Below are 24,301 nucleotides of genomic sequence, written 5' to 3'. Positions count from 1 at the left end.
GCTACCAGCAGCTCGCGCCGCCCAGCCGTGGGTCACCTCCCTCCTCCTCCCCATCGATACTAGGCAGGAGGATGAGCACCGTCGCGCCGCCGCCGCACACCCCCTCTCGTCGCGCCGCCACTGTCGCTGATGGTGGTGTGCCACCCAGGTGAGAAATAGCAGAAAGAATAGGAAGCAGAGAGGGTGGTGGGGGAGGAAGAGGAGATTGTGGTCGGCAGCTCTGCGTCCATTCATCCAGGTTTGGTAACCTCTCCCCCCCCTCTCTGCCCTTCTCGATCTGCTCTCTTTCTCTCTGGGCTACATCTGGATATATTACATCAGGTCATTAAAAGTCAGATTACCCTGAGCAGATTATGTGGTTTCAAAAGTGCACATTTTTTTGGTTTATAATTCTCTGCAATAAAAGTACTCAACGCCAAATGATCATGTGCATCTATTTTCTGAGAATGAAATACGTATCTCTCTCGATAGGTGCCTATGAACAGATGGGACCAGTTGATTTATGTATTAAAAGGGTAACTACAATGTCAAGAGACCTTCACAATTGTTGGGTAGAAACATTTGTTGCTAATTGAACTGTAATTTGTCCAAAAAATAATTATATAAATGTTTTTGGGTAAAAACATTTGTTACTCATGGCTGTGATGTATGCATATGTGTATTTTGATGCCCGTTCTTTGCTTGCTCCATCTGTTCTATGTTATAAATCGATTGTATCGGCTGCTGCAGCGATAATGGATTTTATTCTATCAACCCATGTGATTAACTGACATCTGAACAATGGCATAAATGCCATCATCTAGTCAGGATTTACTTACAACACTAACAGTGGAAGCATTATCTTTGTTCAGTTATGTACCTAAGAAAGCTCATGTAGGAATTTGATTTGGATATGTAGGTGCAGTCTCACGCAAAGGAACAGAGAAGATAATTTGATGTCAATGACTCATGGATGGAAATTAAAACACAAGAAGAAATTATTTACTCTTTTACTTAGTATAAGTTATTGATTGAGATGTCATTTCATCCTACTATTCTAATTTTATACCCCTATGTTCTTGGCAAAAAAATAGATCATTTGGTTCTTAGCTTGCTTAAACCCGGGGTACTTTATCTTGCCCATACATTTTAAATGCTTTTGTGCAGGCCGAGATAATACGGATGCCCAATTCGGATTTGGACGCCTCATCTCTGAACATGAGAAACACTGAGCAGTCAATGTAAGCTTGCCCATGCTGCTTCCGCACGACGATATATCTCTGGTCGTTTGTGCTTCCATAGCTCTAGACATGAACTTCCTGATATGGTAATAAACTCACGGTGGAGAACCCTCTCATATTTATTAAACTTGCTTGCTTGCGCAGGTTACTTGCTCTAAATTTTGATATAGGATATTCTTGAGAATGAGATGTAATTTTAGGAAATAGTTAGTTTTCAGTCTTTTATTTTATCCTGAAACTATTAAAGCCAGAGAGTGACATTCATTTCTTTCTATACCATGGCTAACGTACATCCAAAACCTTTTATGAAAGGGCTACTCTAAACAATAATAAGAACTTCATATATGCTTACTAAGGTTCTATATATACCCATTCAGAAAATGTATTGCTTAGGCTACTTGTGCACTGGAAAATTATTAGATCCCTTGCTGCATTAATACTAGCATCCAAAGTTTCTTCTATGTATATTATGTTCAATTTTTTTGTAAAATGCACAACTGCCTTGAGCTTTAGTTTCTCTTTTCTCTTTATGTTGTATCACCTATATGAGGATATCTACTAACTTCAGATGCATATATAATGTATTTGATGACACAAAGAAAACTACAGTAAGCAGTGTGTTGGGCTTGCAAGATTACAGACGCCGGTCTCTGTTTCGCTTTGCCGACGGCGGAGTCTATCGACAAGAGCGATGGATCTGGAGATTGATCAAGAGGTACCCGCCCCTGCCTCTCCTCTTCGATTGTTTTTTGCTTTTGCTGCTACTTACTTTCCTGCTTTCTTATCGTAGGTTACCCCCCCACCGGCGCCACCTTTTGTCGACCTAACTAGCATCTCCTCGGCCGTTTGGAACCAGCGAATTAACCTGCGCATCTCTAGGTTATGGTACCAGCGAGGTGGCTTTGATGATGGCCCTATCAAGAGTATACATATGGTCGTGACTGATGAAAAGGTGAATGCCTATTTTGTTCTCCAGTCTTTTGCGACTCATACGCTACTTATGCAAGTGGTGGTTGTTGTTTCTCTACATTGTTGTCTCTGTAGGACATTTAAGGGCTTTCCTTAGTTGCATGTGATTTGAGTAGGATAAATTATGTCTTTGTAGTGTTGACAGCCTATATCTTTTGACGCTGTTATCTAGGATTATAAGATGCTTGTTGGTTACTGAATGTGTTCTCTGCGTGTGTGTTTTCATAGGGATACCATGCTAACGCGACGTTGCCTAACGAGGTCATGGACATGTTTGTGGACGATCTACATGAGAGAAATTTATATGTATGTGCTAGGATCTGTGTGAAGCCCCCTGAGGTAAATACTGAGGGCAGTTTAGCTTTATTTGCGGTTATATATGCCTGTGAGCTGCAGAAACTATAATGTCCGATAAATTTTTTCTTTGCCATGCTAATTACTTTATCATTCAATTCTTGAGGGTACGCAGCTTTTATTTCACCCCTAGATTCAATCAGTCATCCATTGGCATTTCAGTTGTGTGAAACAGTTTTCATGCACCTATATGTTTTTCAACATCTCAACATATAGAAGAGACCTGATGGGAACTATCCATGTGCCTCCACATGCTTTGTATTGCATAATTTCATTAGCTTCTATAGATGGTCTCGTGCATAAAACACTACCGCACCAACACCTGAGTAATTGTATTGGTTTCTCCTCAAGTACCATAATGCAATCTTGTCTTCGATTGTAAACCCTGGTTTGGTATTTTTAGTTGCACGTTTCAGTGAGCGAAAGAAAAAATAGTGTCAAAGTAGAATGCACATCGTTGTGGCAACTCTGTCGTACGACAAAATTTGGTCAGATGGTCCTTTTAGGTTCTCTCAAATTTTCTATAGATAGTTGGGTTCTCGGATACAAATATAATTTCAGTAATCCGATGATTTTGGCCAATCATTGTTGACATAGCATTGGACATTTAGTTCAGTTAAAAATATCATGCAGAGTTGCTTCCTTTATTTATGTCCAAATTAAAAATCATATGCAAATAGACTTGTGAAGAAATAATTTTTAAATTTGTTTTGGTCCATTCTCTCAGCTCACAATGGTTTCACTCCTTTTTAGGACTCCAATAGGATTTCCATATACAAATGATAATATACATTTATATTGAACTCATCGCTGCTCTGAACTCATATATAAGCGGATCACAAATACTAGACTGAATGGACTATTGCAGAATTAACAGAAAACCAGGGACCACCATCACCCTACTAGCGTGCGTGAATCATTCATCATGTTGCACTTTAGAGTCGTCATGGTCTTCTGCTTTAAAATCACTTCTTCCACTCGTTTTCCTGACAAAAACTATTGATTTCTCAAAAGTCTTGTTGTTTCTCTTCCAACCTTTGTACTTCAGAAACCTATGAGTTGTATTGAATGCCATCCCTTGTCCCCTCATCTGTTACTGCTTTCATGCTAACCAGATAACACTATTTGAACCAGCAAAACAAGATTATTTTTTTGTTTAGACTGTAGAACATTACTGGGAGGTTCTAAGAAAAGAGTGATATTTGCAAAACCATGCTTTTATTCAGCTTAATATTTTTGGACTAATCTAATCTTTATTTTTTCAGGTTGCCAAAGAGGCTTCTGACATGGTACTAGCTGACGACAATTTCAGTACCATAGTTGCCGCAGTTGGTGAAGGAAGATCTATTTACAATAACATGAAAGCTTTCATAAGGTTTGTGCACTGAGAGCCTTTTTCTCACTTCTCATTGACAGTTTTGTGGTTGCTTGTGTATTTGTGCCTGTTCTATATGGCTTGCTAAAAATGATGTTCTTGAATCGAGCATGATTGTGTGATTGTGTCTGCTTTCATACTTCACATCCAGTTGGTGGAAAACCTTCTATTCCTTGAGTATTCTGAAGGCCCTTGCTTCACTGATGCAGATATCTACATGATTTCCTCAAACATTGGTGAAGTTGCTTCAATCTTCCTTACCTCTGCTTTGAGTATTCCTGAGGGGTTGATATATGTTCAATTTATATGGGTAAATCTCGTCACCTATGGCCCCTCTGCAACTGCTTTGGGTTTCAATCCGCCTGACAAGGACATCATGAAGAAACCACCAAGGAGGAGCGATGACTCATTGATTACTCCCTGGATTTTGTTCTGTTACCTGGTAAATGATCACCACATATCTGTTTGATTTGTTTTAGTCATCTCTGCCTTTCTTCTCGAGATTATAATTCTCACCAATCACATAACTTGCAGGTCATGGGCCTTTACATGGCATGGGGGTTAGAATCGTTTGGTCATCTGGTACACCCATGCATCTTTCATGGGCATTGATCTCACTAGAGATGGCCACACTTGTCAGTTATCACAACCCTCGAATTGCGGCCAGTGCTCTAGCTGGGATAACTTCACAGCTGCGCCCTTCATTGCTCGTGCTAGAACTTTCACCTTCGACGACAACCCCTGCGACCACTTCCAGGCCCGCAATGTGAAGGCAACGATGCTCTCACTGTACATGCTCGTGGCGATCGAGATGTTCAACTCGCTCAACGCCCTCTCAGGGGGACACGTGCCTGCTGAGGATGCCTTCGTGGGTCAACCCGTGGCTGCTCCTGGCCATGTCGGTGTCATTCGGGTTGCACTTCCTCATCCTCTACGTGCTGTTCCTCGCACAGGTGTTTGGCATCATGCCACTCAGCCTTAAAGAGTGGCTCCTGGTGCTCCTTGTTGCGCTCGATCAGGGCACGAGGATGTGTTCACCGCCGTGAATAGGCCGCTCCAGTTCGCGTAGACTGCCATCGTCCTGGAGGTACACCACCTGCCGGCACCATGCTAGATCTCGCTTGCCTTTTTCTTTCTCTTGATCTGTTTGTTTTTGAGCTTTTCATTCTATGGGCTTTGGACTCACATCTCGCAGGCACCGGAAGGCGGCTAGAAGGAGGCAAGCGGCAGCCTCACCGCTGACACACTCGCCGCTGATGCCCGCGGCGACGACTGGATCCTGGCCGTCCCCTCCCCTTCCCATCATATCCGTCAAGGTCCAGCGGACGACGGCGACCATCTCCGGTAGCCGGTAGGTCCCATCTGAGGGAGGAGGGCTGGGGGCTGGAGGGATGGAGATGCTCTCATCGGCGGCAGCTTTCGTGGAGGGGCAGTTTGTACGACGCCTATGACCACGCCTGTAGCATCTAGCTTGAGGCTTCTGTGACAGTGAGTCCTGCACGGTAGATACCTTTGTCTTGCGGATATAATGGTGATTGGCGATGGAAATCTTTTGATTCAGTGGTAGACGTGTCTGAAGTTGAATATGTTCTGTTTTTTTGTCTGGAATTGTCACAGGTTACAAGCTGCAAGCATGATTTGCATCTCCAGTGCATCCTTGAGTGGTGAGGACCATGCTTTCTCGCCTTTGAAATTTGACCAAAAGTTCTGTAACCATTCAACAAGGTGAGATCCTAATCTCCCCCCTACTGTTTTCTCTTTTGGCTGATGTGATTTTACTCTGTTTGTGGGAGTGGGAGTAGTGTTACTTTGCAACCATGAATAGTGAAGTACATGGCTTCATGTCTTGGATAGTTTCCACTTTAGATTTAGATGGCATTGGTTGTGTGTGATAATGTTGTCACTTGGTGGTTTTGATAGGATAGTGCCTCATCCTATAGGACATGCTTAGACCATCTGAATATTTTTTTGTGGACAACACACTTGCACCATGATTTATAAGATTTTCTTTATCTCACATGTTGGCCTGAGGGATTCACTATCTTCAGTGAGGCCAATCATTTTGTCTAAATGGTGGTGTTACATCAAAATTTACATGTACTGCACAACACAATAGTGTCTTTTTTAGCCTTGTAGGTATATTAGATAAGTATATCTAAGAAATGGTTGATGTTTTATGATGATTGGTTCGTGTTGTGGAGCTACTGCGAATGATCATACGAACCAAGTCAACCATAATTTTTTTTGTTTTGGTTTGGATACTAAAGGTTGTTTATATATGAAAAGAAAATATGCTTCCAGGAATGCATACACCAACTGCAGTCCTCCACACACAAACATGTTGCCAGGATTCCATTCAACCAAATTCTAAATGATAAAATATTATATAGATATTTAAATTCAAAATCTTGTTGGTAGCTTACCAAGCTGACCGCTTGATTAATTCAAGTGGAAGAAAGTTTGCATCATTTCGTGTCGATTTTATTGTTAACACCAATTACGTAATAAACTATCTGTGAATAAGACAGTGGTAAGAGATGCAGTAGAGCCTGAATAATTTGGTATCTTTGCACCTTTAGTACTCTTACTAAATGGCTCCACACAAGCGAAACCAGCTGAAACTACACATGCTGAGAAGACAAGCTCAAGTAGAAGAGCAATATGGATATGCAATTTTGTTGGAAATATGCCCTAGAGGCAATAATAAAAGCATTATTATTATATTTCCATGTTCATGATAATTGTCTTTATTCATGCTATAATTGTGTTATCCGGAAATCGTAATACATGTGTGAATAACAGACACCAACGTGTCCCTAGTGAGCCTCTAGTTGACTAGCTCGTTGATCAACAGATAGTCATGGTTTCCTGACTATGGACACTGGATGTCATTGATAACGAGATCACATCATTAGGAGAATGATGTGATGGACAAGACCCAATCCTAAACATAGCACAAGATCGTATAGTTCGTTTGCTAGAGTTTTACAATGTCAAGTATCTTTTCATTAGACCATGAGATCGTGTAACTCCCGGATACCGTAGGAGTGCTTTGGGTATGCCAAACGTCACAACGTAACTGGGTGACTATAAAGGTAGACTACGGGTATCTCCGAAAGTGTCTGTTGGGTGACATGGATCAAGACTGGGATTTGTCACTCTGTATGACGGAGAGGTATCACTGGGCCCACTCGGTAATGCATCATCATAATGAGCTTAGAGTGACCAAGTGTCTGGTCACGGGATCATGCATTACGGTACGAGTAAAGTGACTTGCCGGTAATGAGATTGAACGAGGTATTGGGATACCGACGATCGAATCTCGGGCAAGTAACATATCGATAGACAAAGGGAATAGCGTACGGGGTTGATTGAATCCTCGACATCGTGGTTCATCCGATGAGATCATCGTGGAGCATGTGGGAGCCAACATGGGTATCCAGATCCCGCTGTTGGTTATTGACCGAAGAGTCGTCTCGGTCATGTCTGCTTGTCTCCCGAACCCGTAGGGTCTACACACTTAAGGTTCGGTTACGCTAGGGTTGTAGGGATATGTATATGCAGTAACCCGAATGTTGTTCGGAGTCCCGGATGAGATCCCGGACGTCACGAGGAGTTCCGGAATGGTCCGGAGGTAAAGATTTATATATGGGAAGTCCTGTTTCGGGCATCGGGACAAGTTTCGGGGTTATCGGTATTGTACCGGGACCACCGGAAGGGTCCCGGGGGTCCACCGGGTGGGGCCACCCATCCCCGGGGGCCACATGGGCTGTAGGGGGTGCGCCTTGGCCTGCTTGGGCCAAGGGCACCAGCCCCACATAGGCCCATGCGCCTAGGGTTCAAGGGGGCAAGAGTCCTAGGAGGGTAAGGCACCTCCTAGGTGCCTTGGGGGGGAGGGAAACCCCCCTTGGCCGCCACACCCCCTAGGAGATTGGATCTCCTAGGGCCGGCCACCCCCCCTTGGCACCCCTATATATAGTGGGGGAGAGGAGGGACTTCATACCTTGAGTCCTTGGCCTTTGGTTGCCTCCTTCTCCCTCCCCAACACCTCCTCCACCTCCATAGTGCTTAGCGAAGCTCTGCCGGAGTACTGCAGCTCCATCAACACCACGCCGTCGTGCTGCTGCTGGTGCCATCTCCCTCAACCTCTCCTCCCTCCCTTGCTGGATCAAGAAGAGGAGACGTGGCTGTTCCGTACGTGTGTTGAACGCGGAGGTGCCGTCCGTTCGGCGCTGGTCATCGGTGATTTGGATCACGTCGAGTACGACTACATCATCACCGTTCTTTTGAACGCTTCCGTGCGCGATCTACAAAGGTATGTAGATGCATCTGATCACTCGTTGCTAGATGAACTCCTAGATGATCTTGGTGAAACGAGTAGGAAATTTTTTGTTTTCTGCAACGTTCCCCAACAGTGGCATCATGAGCTAGGTCTATGCGTAGTTCTTCTTGCGCGAGTAGAACACAATTTGTTGTGGGCGTAGATTTGTCAACTTTCTTGCCGTTACTAGTCCTTTCTTGCTTCAGCGGTATTGTGGGATGAAGCGGCCCGGACCAACCTTACACGTACGCTTACGTGAGACCGGTTCCACCGACTAACATGCACTAGTTGCATAAGGTGGCTGCCGGTGTCTGTCTCTCCTACTTTAGTTGGAGCGGAATCGATGAACAGGGTCCTTATGAAGGGTAAATAGAAGTTGACAAATCACGTTGTGGCTTTAACGTAGGTAAGAAAACGTTCTTGCTAGAACCCTAATTCAGCCACGTAAAACTTGCAACAACAATTAGAGGACGTCTAACTTGTTTTTGCAGCAAGTGGTTTGTGATATGATATGGCCAAAGTTGTGATGAATGATGAATGATCTATATGTGATGTATGAGATGTTCATGCTATTGTAATAGGATTCACGACTTGCATGTCGATGAGTATGACAACCGGCAGGAGCCATAGGAGTTGTCTTTATTCTTTTAATGACTTGCGTGTCATCGAGAAACGCCATGTAAATTACTTTACTTTATTGCTAAACGCGTTAGCCATAGTAGTAGAAGTAATAGTTGGCGAGCAACTTCATGGAGACACGATGATGGAGATCATGATGATGGAGATCATGGTGTCAAGCCGGTGACAAGATGATCACGGAGCCCCAAGATGGAGATCAAAGGAGCTATGTGAAAATGGCCATATCATGTCACGTTTATTATTTGATTGCATGTGATGTTTATCATGTTTTGCATCTTGTTTACTTAGAACGACGGTAGTAAATAAGATGATCCCTCACAATAAAATTCAAGAAGTGTTCCCCCTAACTGTGCACCGTTGCGACAGTTCGCTGTTTCAAAACACCACGTGATGATCGGGTGTTTTATTCAGACGTTCACATACAACGGGTGTAAGACAGATTTACACATGAAAACACTTAGGTTGACTTGACGAGCCTAGCATGTACAGACATGGCCTCGGAACACAGAAGACCGAAAGGTCGAGCATGAGTCGTATAGAAGATACGATCAACATGAAGATGTTCACCGATGTTGACTAGTCCGTCTCACGTGATGATCGGACACGGTCTAGTTTAACTCGGATCATGTAATACTTAGATGACTAGAGGGATGTCTAATCTAAGTGGGAGTTCACTAATAATTTGATTAGTTGAACTTAATTATCATGAACTTAGTCTAAAATCTTTGCAATATGTCTTGTAGATCAAATGGCCAACGTAGTCCTCAACTTCAACGCGTTCCTAGAGAAAACTAAGCTGAAAGACGATGGCAGCAACTATACGGACTGGGTCCGGAACCTGAGGATCATCCTCATAGCTGCCAAGAAAGATTATGTCCTACAAGCACCGCTTGGTGACGCACCCGTTCTCCCTGCAGAACAAGATGTTATGAACGCTTGGCAGGCACGTTTCGATGACTACTCCCTCGTTCAGTGCGGCATGCTTTACAGCCTAGAGCCGGGGCTCCAAAAGCGTTTTGAGAGACATGGAGCATATGAGATGTTCGAAGATCTGAAAATGGTTTTCCAAGCTCATGCCCGGGTCGAGAGATATGAAGTCTCCGACAAATTCTTCAGCTGTAAGATGGAGGAAAACAGTTCTGTCAGTGAGCACATACTCACTATGTCTGGGTTGCATAACCGCTTGACTCAGCTAGGAGTTAATCTCCCGGATGATGCGGTCATTGACAGAATCCTCCAGTCGCTTCCACCAAGCTACAAGAGCTTTGTGATGAACTTCAATATGCAGGGGATGGAAAAGACCATTCCTGAAGTATTTGCTATGCTGAAATCAGCGGAGGTAGAAGTCAGGAAGGAACATCAAGTGTTGATGATCAATAAAACCACTAAGTTCAAGAAAAGCAAGGGTAAAAAGAGCTTCAAGAAGGACGGCAAGGAGGTTGCCGCGCCCGGCAAGCAAGCTGCCGGGAAGAAGCCAAAGAATGGACCCAAGCCCGAGACTGAGTGCTTTTATTGCAAGGGAAGCGGTCACTGGAAGCGGAACTGCCCTAAGTACTTAGCGGATAAGAAGGCCGGCAAAACCAAAGGTATATGTGATATACATGTAATTGATGTGTACCTTACTAGTGCCCGTAGTGGCTCCTGGGTATTTGATACCGGTGCAGTTGCTCACATTTGTAACTCAAAGCAGGGGCTGCGGAATAAGCGGAAACTGGCAAAGGACGAGGTGACGATGCGCGTCGGGAATGGTTCCAAGGTCAATGTGATCGCCGTCGGCACGCTACCTCTGCATCTCCCTTCGGGATTAGTTTTAAACCTTAATAATTGTTATTTAGTGCCAGCTTTGAGCATGAACATTGTATCGGGATCTCGTTTAATTCGAGATGCCTACTCTTTTAAATCTGAGAATAATGGTTGTTCCATTTTTATGAGAGATATGTTTTATGGTCATGCTCCTATGGTGAATGGTTTATTCTTTATGAATCTCGAACGTGATGCTACACATGTTCATAATGTGAGTACCAAAAGAAGTAAAGTTGATAATGATAGTCCCACATACTTGTGGCACTGCCGCCTTGGTCACATAGGTGTCAAACGCATGAAGAAGCTCCATGCTGATGGACTTTTAGAGTCTCTTGATTATGAATCATTTGACACGTGCGAACCATGCCTTATGGGTAAAATGACCAAGACTCCGTTCTCAGGAACAATGAAGCGAGCAACCGACTTATTGGAAATCATACATACTGATGTGTGCGGACCGATGAGTGTTGAGGCTCGCGGTGGCTATCGTTATGTTCTCACCCTCACTGATGATTTAAGTAGGTATGGGTATATCTACTTAATGAAACACAAGTCTGAAACCTTTGAAAAGTTCAAGGAATTTCAGAGTGAGGTTGAAAATCAACGTGACAGGAAAATCAAGTTTCTACGATCAGATCGTGGAGGAGAATACTTGAGTCACGAGTTTGGGGCACACTTAAGAAAATGTGGAATAGTTTCAGAACTCACGCCGCCTGGAACACCTCAGCGTAATGGTGTGTCCGAACGTCGTAATCGCACTCTGTTAGATATGGTGCGATCTATGATGTCTCTTACCGATTTACCGCTTTCTTTTTGGGGCTATGCTTTAGAGACTGCCGCATTCACTTTAAATAGGGCTCCGTCGAAATCCGTTGAGACGACACCGTATGAATTATGTTTTGGGAAGAAACCTAAGCTGTCGTTTCTAAAAGTTTGGGGGTGCGATGCTTATGTCAAGAAACTTCAACCTGAAAAGCTCGAACCCAAATCAGAAAAATGCGTCTTCATAGGGTACCCAAAAGAAACTATTGGGTACACCTTCTACCTCAGATCCGAAGGCAAGATCTTTGTTGCCAAGAATGGGTCCTTTCTGGAGAAAGAGTTTCTCTCGAAAGAAGTAAGTGGGAGGAAAGTAGAGCTTGATGAAGTATTGCCTCTTGAACCGGAAAATGGCGCAACTCAAGAAAATGTTCCTGAGGTGCCAGCACCGACTAGAGAGGAAGTTAATGATAATGATCAAGATACTTCTGATCAAGCTCCTACTGAAATTCGAAGGTCCACAAGGACACGTTCCGCACCAGAGTGGTACGGCAACCCTGTCTTGGAAATCATGTTGTTGGACAACGGTGAACCTTCGAACTATGAAGAAGCGATGGCGGGACCAGATTCCGACAAATGGCTAGAAGCCATGAAATCCGAGATAGGATCCATGTATGAGAACGAAGTATGGACTTTGACTGACTTGCCCGTTGAACGGCGAGCCATAGAAAATAAATGGATCTTTAAGAAGAAGACAGACGCGGATGGTAATGTGACCATCTATAAAGCTCGGCTTGTCGCTAAGGGTTATCGACAAGTTCAAGGGGTTGACTACGATGAGACTTTCTCACCGGTAGCGAAGCTAAAGTCCGTCCGAATCATGTTAGCAATTGCCGCATTCTATGATTACGAAATATGGCAAATGGACATCAAAACGGCATTCCTTAATGGTTTCCTTAAGGAAGAATTGTATATGATGCAGCCGGAAGGTTTTGTCGATCCTAAGAATGCTGACAAAGTGTGCAAGCTCCAACGCTCGATTTATGGGCTGGTGCAAGCATCTCGGAGTTGGAACATTCGCTTTGATGAGATGATCAAAGCGTTTGGGTTTACACAGACTTATGGAGAAGCCTGCGTTTACAAGAAAGTGAGTGGGAGCTCTGTAGCATTTCTCATATTATATGTAGATGACATACTCTTGATGGGAAATGATATAGAACTCTTGGACAGCATCAAGGCCTACTTGAATAAAAGTTTTTCAATGAAGGACCTTGGAGAAGCTGCTTATATATTAGGCATCAAAATCTATAGAGATAGATCAAGACGCCTCATAGGTCTTTCACAAAGCACATACCTTGATAAGATATTGAAGAAGTTCAATATGGATCAATCCAAGAAAGGGTTCTTGCCTGTGTTACAAGGTGTGAAATTGAGCTCAGCTCAATGTCCGACCACGGCAGAAGATATAGAAGAGAAGAGCGTCATCCCCTATGCCTCAGCCATAGGTTCTATTATGTATGCCATGCTGTGTACCAGACCTGATGTTAACCTTGCCGTCAGTTTGGTAGGAAGGTACCAAAGTAATCCCGGCAAGGAACACTGGACAGCGGTCAAGAATATCCTGAAGTACCTGAAAAGGACTAAGGAAATGTTTCTCGTTTATGGAGGTGACGAAGAGCTCATCGTAAAGGGTTACGTCGACGCTAGCTTCGACACAGATCTGGATGACTCTAAGTCACAAACCGGATACGTGTATATTTTGAATGGTGGGGCAGTAAGCTGGTGCAGTTGCAAGCAAAGCGTCGTGGCGGGATCTACATGTGAAGCGGAGTACATGGCAGCCTCGGAGGCAGCACATGAAGCAATATGGGTGAAGGAGTTCATCACCGACCTAGGAGTCATACCCAATGCGTCGGGGCCGATCAAGCTCTTCTGTGACAACACTGGAGCTATTGCACTTGCCAAGGAGCCCAGGTTTCACAAGAAGACAAGGCACATCAAGCGTCGCTTCAACTCCATTCGTGAAAATGTTCAAGATGGAGACATAGAGATTTGTAAAGTACATACTGACCTGAATGTACCAGATCCGTTGACTAAACCTCTCCCTAGAGCAAAACATGATCAACACCAGAATTCCATGGGTGTTCGATTCATCACAATGTAACTAGATTATTGACTCTAGTGCAAGTGGGAGACTGTTGGAAATATGCCCTAGAGGCAATAATAAAAGCATTATTATTATATTTCCTTGTTCATGATAATTGTCTTTATTCATGCTATAATTGTGTTATCTGGAAATCGTAATACATGTGTGAATAACAGACATCAACATGTCCCTAGTGAGCCTCTAGTTGACTAGCTCGTTGATCAACAGATAGTCATGATTTCCTGACTATGGACACTGGATGTCATTGATAACGAGATCACATCATTAGGAGAATGATGTGATGGACAAGACCCAATCCTAAACATAGCACAAGATCGTATAGTTCGTTTGCTAGAGTTTTCTAATGTCAAGTATCTTTTCCTTAGACCATGAGATCGTGTAACTCCCGGATACTGTAGGAGTGCTTTGGGTATGCCAAACGTCACAACGTAACTGGGTGACTATAAAGGTAGACTACGGGTATCTCCGAAAGTGTCTGTTGGGTGACATGGATCAAGACTGGGATTTGTCACTCCGTATGACGGAGAGGTATCACTGGGCCCACTCGGTAATGCATCATCATGATGAGCTCAGAGTGACCAAGTGTCTGGTCACGGGATCATGCATTACGGTACGAGTAAAGTGACTTGCCGGTAACGAGATTGAACGAGGTATTGGGATACCGACGATCGAATCTCGGGCAAGTAACATATCGATAGACAAAGGGAATAGCGTACGGGGTTGATTGAATCCTCGACATCGTGGTTCATCCGATGAGATCATCGTGGAGCATGTGGGAGCCAACATGGGTATCCAGATCCCGCTGTTGGTTATTGACCGAAGAGTCGTCTCGGTCATGTCTGCTTGTTTCCCGAACCCGTAGGGTCTACACACTTAAGGTTCGGTTACGCTAGGGTTGTAGGGATATGTATATGCAGTAACCCGAATGTTGTTCGGAGTCCCGGATGAGATCCCGGACGTCACGAGGAGTTCCGGAATGGTCCGGAGGTAAAGATTTATATATGGGAAGTCCTGTTTCGGGCATCGGGACAAGTTTCGGGGTTATCGGTATTGTACCGGGACCACCAGAGGGGTCCCGGGGGCCCACCGGGTGGGGCCACCCATCCCCGGGGGCCACATGGGCTGTAGGGGGTGCGCCTTGGCCTGCTTGGGCCAAGGGCACCAGCCCCACATAGGCCCATGCGCCTAGGGTTCAAGGGGGCAAGAGTCCTAGGAGGGTAAGGCACCTCCTAGGTGCCTTGGGGGGGAGGGAAACCCCCCTTGGCCGCCGCACCCCCTAGGAGATTGGATCTCCTAGGGCCGGCCACCCCCCCTTGGCACCCCTATATATAGTGGGGGAGAGGAGGGACTTCATACCTTGAGTCCTTGGCCTTTGGTTGCCTCCTTCTCCCTCCCCAACACCTCCTCCACCTCCATAGTGCTTAGCGAAGCTCTGCCGGAGTACTGCAGCTCCATCAACACCACGCCGTCGTGCTGCTGCTGGTGCCATCTCCCTCAACCTCTCCTCCCTCCCTTGCTGGATCAAGAAGAGGAGACGTGGCTGTTCCGTACATGTGTTGAACGCGGAGGTGCCGTCCGTTCGGCGCTGGTCATCGGTGATTTGGATCACGTCGAGTACGACTACATCATCACCGTTCTTTTGAACGCTTCCGTGCGCGATCTACAAAGGTATGTAGATGCATCTGATCACTCGTTGCTAGATGAACTCCTAGATGATCTTGGTGAAACGAGTAGGAAAATTTTTGTTTTCTGCAACGTTCCCCAACAAATTTTACATTGTCTACCCCCTCGGTGAAGAAATATAAGAGCATTTAGATCACTAAAGTAGTGATCTAAACGCTCTTATATTTCTTTACGGTGGGAGTAACATCTATTTGTTCTAAGCATTTTGCTAAATGACTGCATGTAATTAATTGCAATGTTTTTTAGGCACCTCGGTTGTTGTGGGTAAAAGGATCCATGTATTGGTTGACGTTCGGGATCATCTGTCTGTACACCAACTATCTCATGATTTATTTTACCGCTGACTACCATGACATGGTCTAAAGACTAAACTTTGAGGATTTTGTAGAATTGGCTTGTGTTAAGCATTTGTACTGTGATTTTAACCTACTAATGTGGTTCATACTGAGATATTAATACCATGTAACATTTAGTTCTCTGTTTGTACTTAACCATAACTATTATATGTGTTCTGCTTCCTCCTGCTTTTCTTTCGAGAAGTATTTTTTTCATTTTAATTATGGCCTTTAAGATACGATTCTCTAATTGTTCATGTTCATACCATATACTAATATGTGATGTGTTTTATATTTGTACTGCGTTTTAAACTTGCTATAGCTGGAACGGAACTGAAACAGATGGAATGTTCCTTCTTCACTTTATTCTTATCCATGCTAAGCCTTACCTGCTTGACAAAAATGTTGGGACCGGCACCCTCGTGCCAAGGCGCGATCTAGTATATATGATGTATGCATGGATGTGGATGAAATATGATATTTTTTTGTTCAAAGAACAAGATGTTTTTTTATTCATAGATTTTTTTGTTCATGAGAGAGTCGGGGACGTCGAGGGATCATAGATGTAATTTTTTCAGAATTTTCTATCGTGCATAGAACGATTTTAGACCACAGGAGCACCCCCCCTATCGTTGCAAAAGTTGCTAAGTGATATTAATTAAGAAGGAAGAAGAAGAAAAAGAAGGATAGGAAAAAAGAAAATAAGAAGAGGAAGAAAGAAGAAGAGGAGAGGAAGAAGAGGAGAAATAATTTTCTATTTTTTTCTTCTTCTCCTCTATTCCTTTCTTCTTCTCCTTTTTTTCTTCGATTGCTTCTCTTCTATTCCTTTCTTCTTCTCCTCTTTTTATTTCTTCTTTTGTCTTCTTATTTTTTATCGGGTATGTCGTTGTCGAGATACCCTCTCCCGATAACTTCAACACGAGAGGGGGTCGATATACCCCCTCCCCAATAACATTATTTTCCCATGTATGTATGTCGCATCGTTGTCGATATAACCCCCTCCCGAATAACTTCGACATGAGGGGCGGTCGATATATATACCCCCTCTCGACTGTGATAACTTATACCACGAGAGCACCCCTCTCGGCCCTCTCGCTCGACCAAAACTCTTGAGGACACCCAAACCCTAGAAAAAAATGATGTTGGTCTCCTACCCCCTCCTGACACGCCCCTACCCGACAAACTCTCTCGAGTCCACCCAAATTTACCAAGTTAAAAGAGCGTTGTCGTCGAGGCCACCCCAAACCCTTGAAGCGTTGTTGAGGCCACCCCAAACCCTTGAAGCATTGCCGAGGCCACCCCAAACCCTAGAGAAGCAGCGTCGAGGCCACTAATATGATTCTTTATTGTGATTATATTAGCTAGCTAGTTCTACATTTTCCACTAATATATCTAGCTGTCATGTTTGAATAATAATTTCCATGTTGTAAATATTTGCAGAAACTATGGAGCACCCCCGAGACGAAGAAACAGAAGAGATGTTGGGGGACATAATCACAAAAGGAAGTGATATCGTTGCATCGTTTCTCAACGACACTGATGGTCTGGAAGGACAGGGTAGTGAAGAAGAAGGTTATGATTATGATGGCTCCGGTGACCCAATGCCGCTACAAGAAGTAGACCGTCATGACGGCTCCGGTGACTGAACCGAGTCCGGCCAGGTATATATATTAGTTAAGCATGTGCTGACTAGCTAATTGATGCATTCATTATTTTCGTATGTACACATATTAATTAACTCTCGTCTTTCTTCTTTTCTCTAGCCCTCCGGATCGAGCACAACTTCAGTAAAGAAACGAGGCCCGAAGAAAAAGTTGCGCTCAGATGAAAGGTTTGAGATCACAGCAATCGCACGCGATGCCAAGCCGATTGAACCCATCCGGACAAGGGATGCATTTCGTGCTCAGTGCGGGGTTCTTGTTAGGGACAAGATCCCGATTAGTATCCAGCAATGGTTAAAGCCTAAGAAGGAAGACCCTGAGGTGTCCTATGTCTCCGATATGCAGAAACAAGATCTTTGGACATCACTTAAGGCAAATTTCACCCTACCGCTAGAGGGTGATCCGGAGAAGCCAGTTAAAGAGCAATTGATCAAGTATCATGCTCTTAAGAAGATGGTAGAACTATTTAGGAGGTGGCAGAATGAGCTGAAAACAGAGTTTGTCGACGAAGATTTGACACCAGAATTCACCGGAAAGTATGAGAAGATCAGAGATCGCTGGCCTGCATTTGTGGCCCATAAGACATCGGAAAAGAGTAAGAAGATGTCAGCGATAAACAAGAAAAATGCTCCGAAGAAGAAGCATCACCATTGCACGGGGTCAGGTGGCTACCTCAAAGCCCGACCTTTGTGGGACAAGGCTGAGAATGACCTGATTGCTAAAGGGGTCGAACCAGAGACATTGAATTGGCCAGACCGTTGCCGGACTTGGTTCTTCGGAGTTGGCGGAACCTTGTACCCTGTAACAGGGAAGTGCGTTTGGACGGAAGAGCAACTGAGAATACCCGTCACAAGGCTTCAGGAGTATATCGAGAAAGCGCAGCAAGGGACGTTCGTCCCAGACAAAGAGAAGGATGAGCTCACAATGGCCCTCGGGAATCCTGAGCACCCTGGACGGACACGAAGCACGCCAGGCTCCGTTTCGTGGAAGGCTGGCTTTCTGGACACATGGGGTTACAAAACCCAGGAGAGGAGGAAGAAAGTGGAGCATAGCCAACTGCAGGCGCTGCACGAAAGGGTACAAGGGCTAGAGGAACGAGAAGCAGATCGCAGCAAACGACCTGCCGAATCTTCCCCTGAAGCTACCTCGCCATCTCAACGGAGAAGCAGCATGGCTTCCACCGAGCAGACTCAGCAGCTGGAGCCAGTCTTCACGGCTCCTGCTAGCTACCCCGTGGATGCTATCACGGAGTCTCAACATTGCCACCTTATGACGCGATGGATGACATTGAAAGTCAAGGCGGCTGTTGGCTTTGTTATACCTAATGAACCTGACGCAACCTACCACGGCCAGCCGATTCCAAAAGGATATGCTAGGGTGATGGTGGATCAAATAACGGACGGATTTGAGGACCTTCGGCTTGACCACCCTACGGGTGAAGGGGAGATTCGGCTGGGTTCTTCTCTGAAGACTCCATGACTATGGCGGAAGGAGCTCATCAACCTTCCGAACTGGACGCCTCCGCCTCCTCCTCCCCCTCCGGCGAGTCAGGGCAATCCGCCTCCTCCTCCGCCTCCTCCTCCGGTGATTGATCAGGGCACTCAGCCTCCTTCTCCGGCGTGTGGCGGCACTCCGCCTCCTTCTCCGCCTGCGCCGGCGCGCCCGAGCAGCCAACCTCCTCCTTCTTCGCCTCGTCAACAAGGGCGGATCAAGAGACCCGCCGCCGCTCCGGCTGCTCCGGCGCGTCGTAGTCCTTCTCCTCCGCCTCGTAAGAAAGGAAAGACAGCCGTAGCCGCTCCGTCTGCTCCGTCGTCTAGCAGTACAGCCAGAGTCGGGAGGCAATACAGATTCGGTCCTTCTCTGAAGACTCCAGAGAGGTTACCATACGAGAGGACCGTGGAGGAAAACACGCAGATCGTGCAAGCCGGAGTGAAGAACTTCTTTGAAGGGGTGAAAGCAAAGAAACATCCACCTCCAGAGGAGAAGATAGATCCGGTAAAAGCGAAGCATACTCTGGCTGCCCTGAAGAAACCACCAAACTCTCCGGCAAAAGACAACTATGAGCGCATTCTTACAAAGTCATTTATCGAAGCGTCGCGGTCGGGGAGTACTGTCAGTGGTCAAAGGTTAGCAGAACGACGAGCTGGGAAAAAAGTTGCCCAGCTCGGTGAACAAGCGAACCAATTGTTGCCCCCGCTCCAGGTGTCTAGCGTCGTCGCGAATCATCCGGACGGGACAATGGTGCCCGGTTATAACGATCTTGGAGATTACCTGCCCGAATATGCACATTTCGATTTCTTGGAGGTGGACGAACACAAAGACGTGTACGGGAAGCCTCTCGTCAAAGATTAAAGATCTCTAACAACGATGATGCGAAGATTCCATGATTGGTACATGAAAACCTGCAGAAAGTCTGGGGGGAGGATATTTTGACGCTGAGAGTTAGAGAGGAGCATGACCTCGTTGGAATTGAACTGTTGAATGTTCAATTTGAGGAGTTCTTCGCGTTTTTCAATCTAAAGGCCCTCGATAAATTGATGATCACTTGCTACTGCCTGTAAGTAGTACTACTTCTGTCATTAAGTCTCTATATATAGGTCAGCTCTTTCATTGCATGTTTTTTTAATTATCCTCACTATATTATGCAGATTGAAGATCGCCGAATTGAAGAAAAGACAAATCAGTGATATTGGGTTCATTAACACAAATCTCATAGATGCATATATGGTTGAATTTCAGGCCAAAGATACCGAGGCCAAGCTGCTACAATCGTTTGTATTAAATCAAAACAAAGGTATAATACTCTTTCCTTACGAATTCAAGTGAGTATTACTGTCTTGTGCATATTCGGTTTTCCTTATTAGTCAAGGTTATAGTAATATAATTGATGAGTTATGCATGCGTGCGCAGGTTCCACTATATTCTCCTAGAGATTAAGCTTGAGCAGAGACTAGTAACCGTCTTAGAGTCGAGACAAAAAGATCCCAAGGAGTATGCGGAGATGACTGAAATTCTAGAGAAGTAAGTTAAATCGATCATTATCGCACCATATCGGCAACTTTGTTCATTTCCTGATATCAAGTAATAGTTTTCTTTGTCTGACGGGGTTTGGAAAAAATTCACCTCAAAAACTCCGGGACTGCCGAAGAAGCTGCAATTTAGACACTCGAAAGTAAGTACTATAGTAGCATGTTCCACGCATCTCCTAGTGATTCAAGCGCTAGTTTCATCAATACCATTTAGCATGCTTGATAATTATGAGTTTGATTGACCTCTATTTCTTGTAAATTGGTTGTGGCAGGAACAAGAGAATGATGACTGTGGATACTACATTTGCGAGTCCATCCGCCACACGACCTGTGAGCAGGGCTACTCTGACAAACAATATGAAGTACGTAAATAATAATATTCACAATTTTATTTTATTACCATCATTTGTGTTCATTTTCATTTAATCATATATATATATGTATTGATCCCCTTCTTCAAATTAGATATTTCGGATGCGAGATGAACTCCTACCACCAGATCGTATGCTAGAAATTCAAGAGGAATTGAAGGCATTCTTTCTTGACCACGTGATCGCTAAAGACGGAGAATACCATGTGGACCCTGATGCGTTCGATTTTAATTAGGAGATTATATTGTAAAAGATATTTATATTGTATATATGTAGCCAGTAGCGTCGGATAGATATACGAGAACTTGTTGTTCGACCAATCTCTCAAAGAAGGAGAGGTGGTCGATATCACTTTTCTTTGTATGCATCTGTTCACGACGATCTTCTGTTTCCTTCATTTGCTTACTAGCTAGCGTGTCTAGTCCTCTCTATACATATAGTACGTAGCGTCGACCAAGCACGGAGATAAGAGAGGACACTTCTCTCTATTAATTAGCTAGCTAACACAATATATGAAACACCTAAATTAACCCCTCAAACCCCCCTCCCTTTCAAAAACAAAAAACAAAAACCTCAGCACCTGAAATCCTGATGCGTGGATGCCTATTGGTCCCAACCGGGACCAAAGGGCCTCCTGCCTGGGCTCGCCGCACCGGCCACGTGGAGGCCCATCTGTCCCAGTTTATGTAAGAACTGGGACTAAAGATTTAGGGCATTAGTACCGACACTTTAGTCCCAGTTCAAAAACCGGGATAAATGACCACGAACCGGGACAATAGATCCTTTTTGTACTACCATCACCTGGCCTGAGCGGAGGAATTATAGGAGATGGAGTACGACACGAACCACTGGCTGGGATCGGTGTTGAGAGCAGAGCGCTCCCAAGGATCGAGCCCCATACTGATGTTGCAGCGTTCATCAATTACGAGGATCAACTGACGGTGCGGCAGGTGATGCCGGTGAAGAAGGAGCCTTGTTGGTTTTGCCGGTGAAAAAAAAAAGTTGAAAAAGAAAAATTATTTACACGCTCGCTCGTTTGACTTGTGAAACGTACAATTTGTTGGAGTTTGCTATCAGACGGTCAGCTTGATAAGCTACCAACAAAAATTGCAATCAACGGTTCGAGTTTGCTTGTGGACCGCGTCGATCGGTCCAGCTTAGGATCGTTGTTGTTTTCATGCCCCTTTCCGGATAAAGCAGCGGCAAGCACGCAAACGCGTTCCTTTGCTTTGAACGTGGAATGCCGACCACGGAAATAACGAAACCGACCCGTCATCCTCACGACGAGCACGACTCAAAAGACATTTCTGCAACACACGATGTGCAATTTCAACAACATTATTTACATCTATGTCCATTTCAAGATCATCTAAGACAAAATGAGCAGTAATCTACTCTAAACAGAGCACTCCATCTGGAGCAGTACATATGAACACAAGACCCAAAGTCTTGCAAAAAAATAAATAACCAAAGCGTTAGCAGCCACCTACGTACGCGGCTTCGTAATAAGGTACGAAAACCCGGTGCCAAAATTGCTACACCCAACCCCACTTTGCTCGTTCGTTCTTCCGATACGGTTAGCACGGCCACTTTTTGCCTACCTACGTACTACATGGAGCACAACCGGCCGACCAATCAGTCAAAATGGAATAATGGATGATGGACGGTGGCCGGCCGGCCGGCCTAGACGTCGGCGCACCGGCGCGGCGCGAAGCCGAGCCGGTTGAGCTCCAGGTCGTAGAGGACGTGGAAGTTCTGCTGCTGGTAGTTGCCGATGATGGACATGCCGGAGCGCGGCGTGCCCAGGACGGCCAGGCACATGATGCCCTCCGGCTCCAGCCGGATGAAGTAGTTCTCCGCCGGGAACTCCCACGCCGCGCCGTCCGCGAACGCCAGCGACAGCTCCGGCACCTCGATCTTTCCGGCCCCGGACACGTTGTAGCACGGGCTCAGCACCGGGAACCCCGGGATGAGCGGGTAGGACGGGCTCATGCGGTCGATGAACGCCTGCCGGATCGCCCGGTACGCCGGCTCCGGGAAGTAGCTCAGCGTCGTGCCGGAGTCGATGATGGTGCCGCCGGCGGCCAGGGTGTCGGACGGGATGTTGACCGCCTCCCCGCCCACGAGGACGGACTTGAGCTGGAGGTAGTAGAAGGTGTCCGTGCCCGTGGCCGGCGCGAAGGCCGTGTAGTTGAGCCGCGGGTGCGCGAGCAGCGCGTCGTCGTGGCCGAAGATGACCTTGCTCCCGGCCGCGCTGCCGTGCTCCACGAGGCAGTAGGAGAAGGCGTGCCCCCCGTAGACGCCGCGCAGCTGCGACGCGAACGACAGCGGGCCGCGCCCGAGCCCCAGCAGCCCCGCCGCGCCGTGGAAGAGGCCGCGGTTGCGGTGGCCGCACCCGAACGCCACGCCGTCCACGCGCCGGGTCCCGGCGGCGCCCGTGAGGTTGACGGTGAAGGCCTCGAGGGCGAGGTCGCCGGTGGTGTTGGACTGGTCGCCGTACCAGTAGTAGTACGGGCAGGGGTCGGTCCGTGGCCTGCGGCACTCCCTGGGCGCCGCTGTCTCCGGCGGCGAGACGAGGCCGCAGCGCGCGTCGCCGCAGGTGACGTTGCGGTAGGAGGTGGACGCCGCCGGGTCGAAGACGGGCCCGCTCTGCTCGAAGCAGTCGAGGCAGGGCGCGCACTGCACCCAGTTGAGGTCACTTCCCGTGTCCATGATCATCCGGAACCGGCGGGGCGGCGTGCCCACGTACACGTCCACCAGGTACTCCCCCGAGCCGACCGCCACGCCGGACTCCACCGTGGCCACGACCCGCTCCGACAACGCCCTTCTTGGCCCCGAGCCCCGCTGGGCCGCGCCGGAGCCAGACAGGGCGACTCTCCTATGCATCGTATCGATACGGACGGCGTCTTTCTCGGCCGAGTCGAGGAAGAAGGCGCCCGTCCCCGTCGCGCCCGCGGCGGCGGAGCGATGGGTCATGTGGAGCTTGAGCGGCGGGACCCGGCGCGCGAGCGCCTCCTCCTCGGCGACCAGCTTGCCGTCGCAGCCGGCGTCGGCGACGGGGGCGTTGAACTGCGGGAACTCGAAGCCATACGGGGTCGCCGCCGACGCCGACGAGGAGGAGGAGAGCGCGAGGAGCAAGGCCACCAGCAGGGAGCGGTACGCGGCCATGGTTGGTGGAGGATGGAGATGGAGCTGGTGGCGTCGGGAGAATATAAGTAGAGCGCGTGCGGTTTGACCAGAGCAGGGTGCTCATGTTGACGACGAACGGCGCCAGTGGAACGCACACGTAGGAGAGACTTTGCATTGCGTGTGCACGCGTGATGACCTCCGACTGACCGGGCAAATAGTGGAGTGCGTAGCATACAGTAAACGGTCGAGTCAAACGGTTTTTGTACGGCCATGTCTAGTGGATACTCTCTTCTGATCTTGCATCCTACTCCCTCTGTTTTAAAATAAATATCTCAACTCTGTATTAACTCTAATATAAAATTGTACTGAGCTCGAGACATTTATTTTGGCATGGAAAAAGTATTTTCTCCCGTTCATCACGGGTGAGAGTTTGTCTGAGTATTTTATAATTTACACTATGCCTTCTACTCCCTCCATCCGGAAATA

General features: G+C 46.5%; 1 protein-coding gene and 1 pseudogene across 1 annotated transcript; one reads left to right on the top strand and one right to left on the bottom strand.

Moving 5' to 3' along the window:
- Window positions 1–2,019: 2,019 nt before the first annotated feature.
- LOC119339551 lies at window positions 2,020–4,964 on the top strand (annotated as a pseudogene).
- Window positions 4,965–22,006: 17,042 nt separating this feature from the next.
- Window positions 22,007–24,087, bottom strand: LOC119339550 (aspartic proteinase nepenthesin-2-like). The gene is made up of 2 exons (XM_037611564.1): window positions 24,082–24,087; window positions 22,007–23,878 (listed from the first exon to the last, which is right to left on the bottom strand). Exons 1-2 carry the CDS (start codon window positions 24,085–24,087, stop codon window positions 22,370–22,372), a joined length of 1,515 nt encoding a protein of 504 aa, XP_037467461.1. The 3' UTR covers window positions 22,007–22,369.
- Window positions 24,088–24,301: the final 214 nt, after the last annotated feature.

Source organism: Triticum dicoccoides, chromosome 7B, assembly GCF_002162155.2.
Source record: "Triticum dicoccoides isolate Atlit2015 ecotype Zavitan chromosome 7B, WEW_v2.0, whole genome shotgun sequence".
Classification (NCBI taxonomy): domain Eukaryota; kingdom Viridiplantae; phylum Streptophyta; class Magnoliopsida; order Poales; family Poaceae; genus Triticum; species Triticum dicoccoides.
This window is presented reverse-complemented; position numbering and strand designations above follow the sequence as displayed.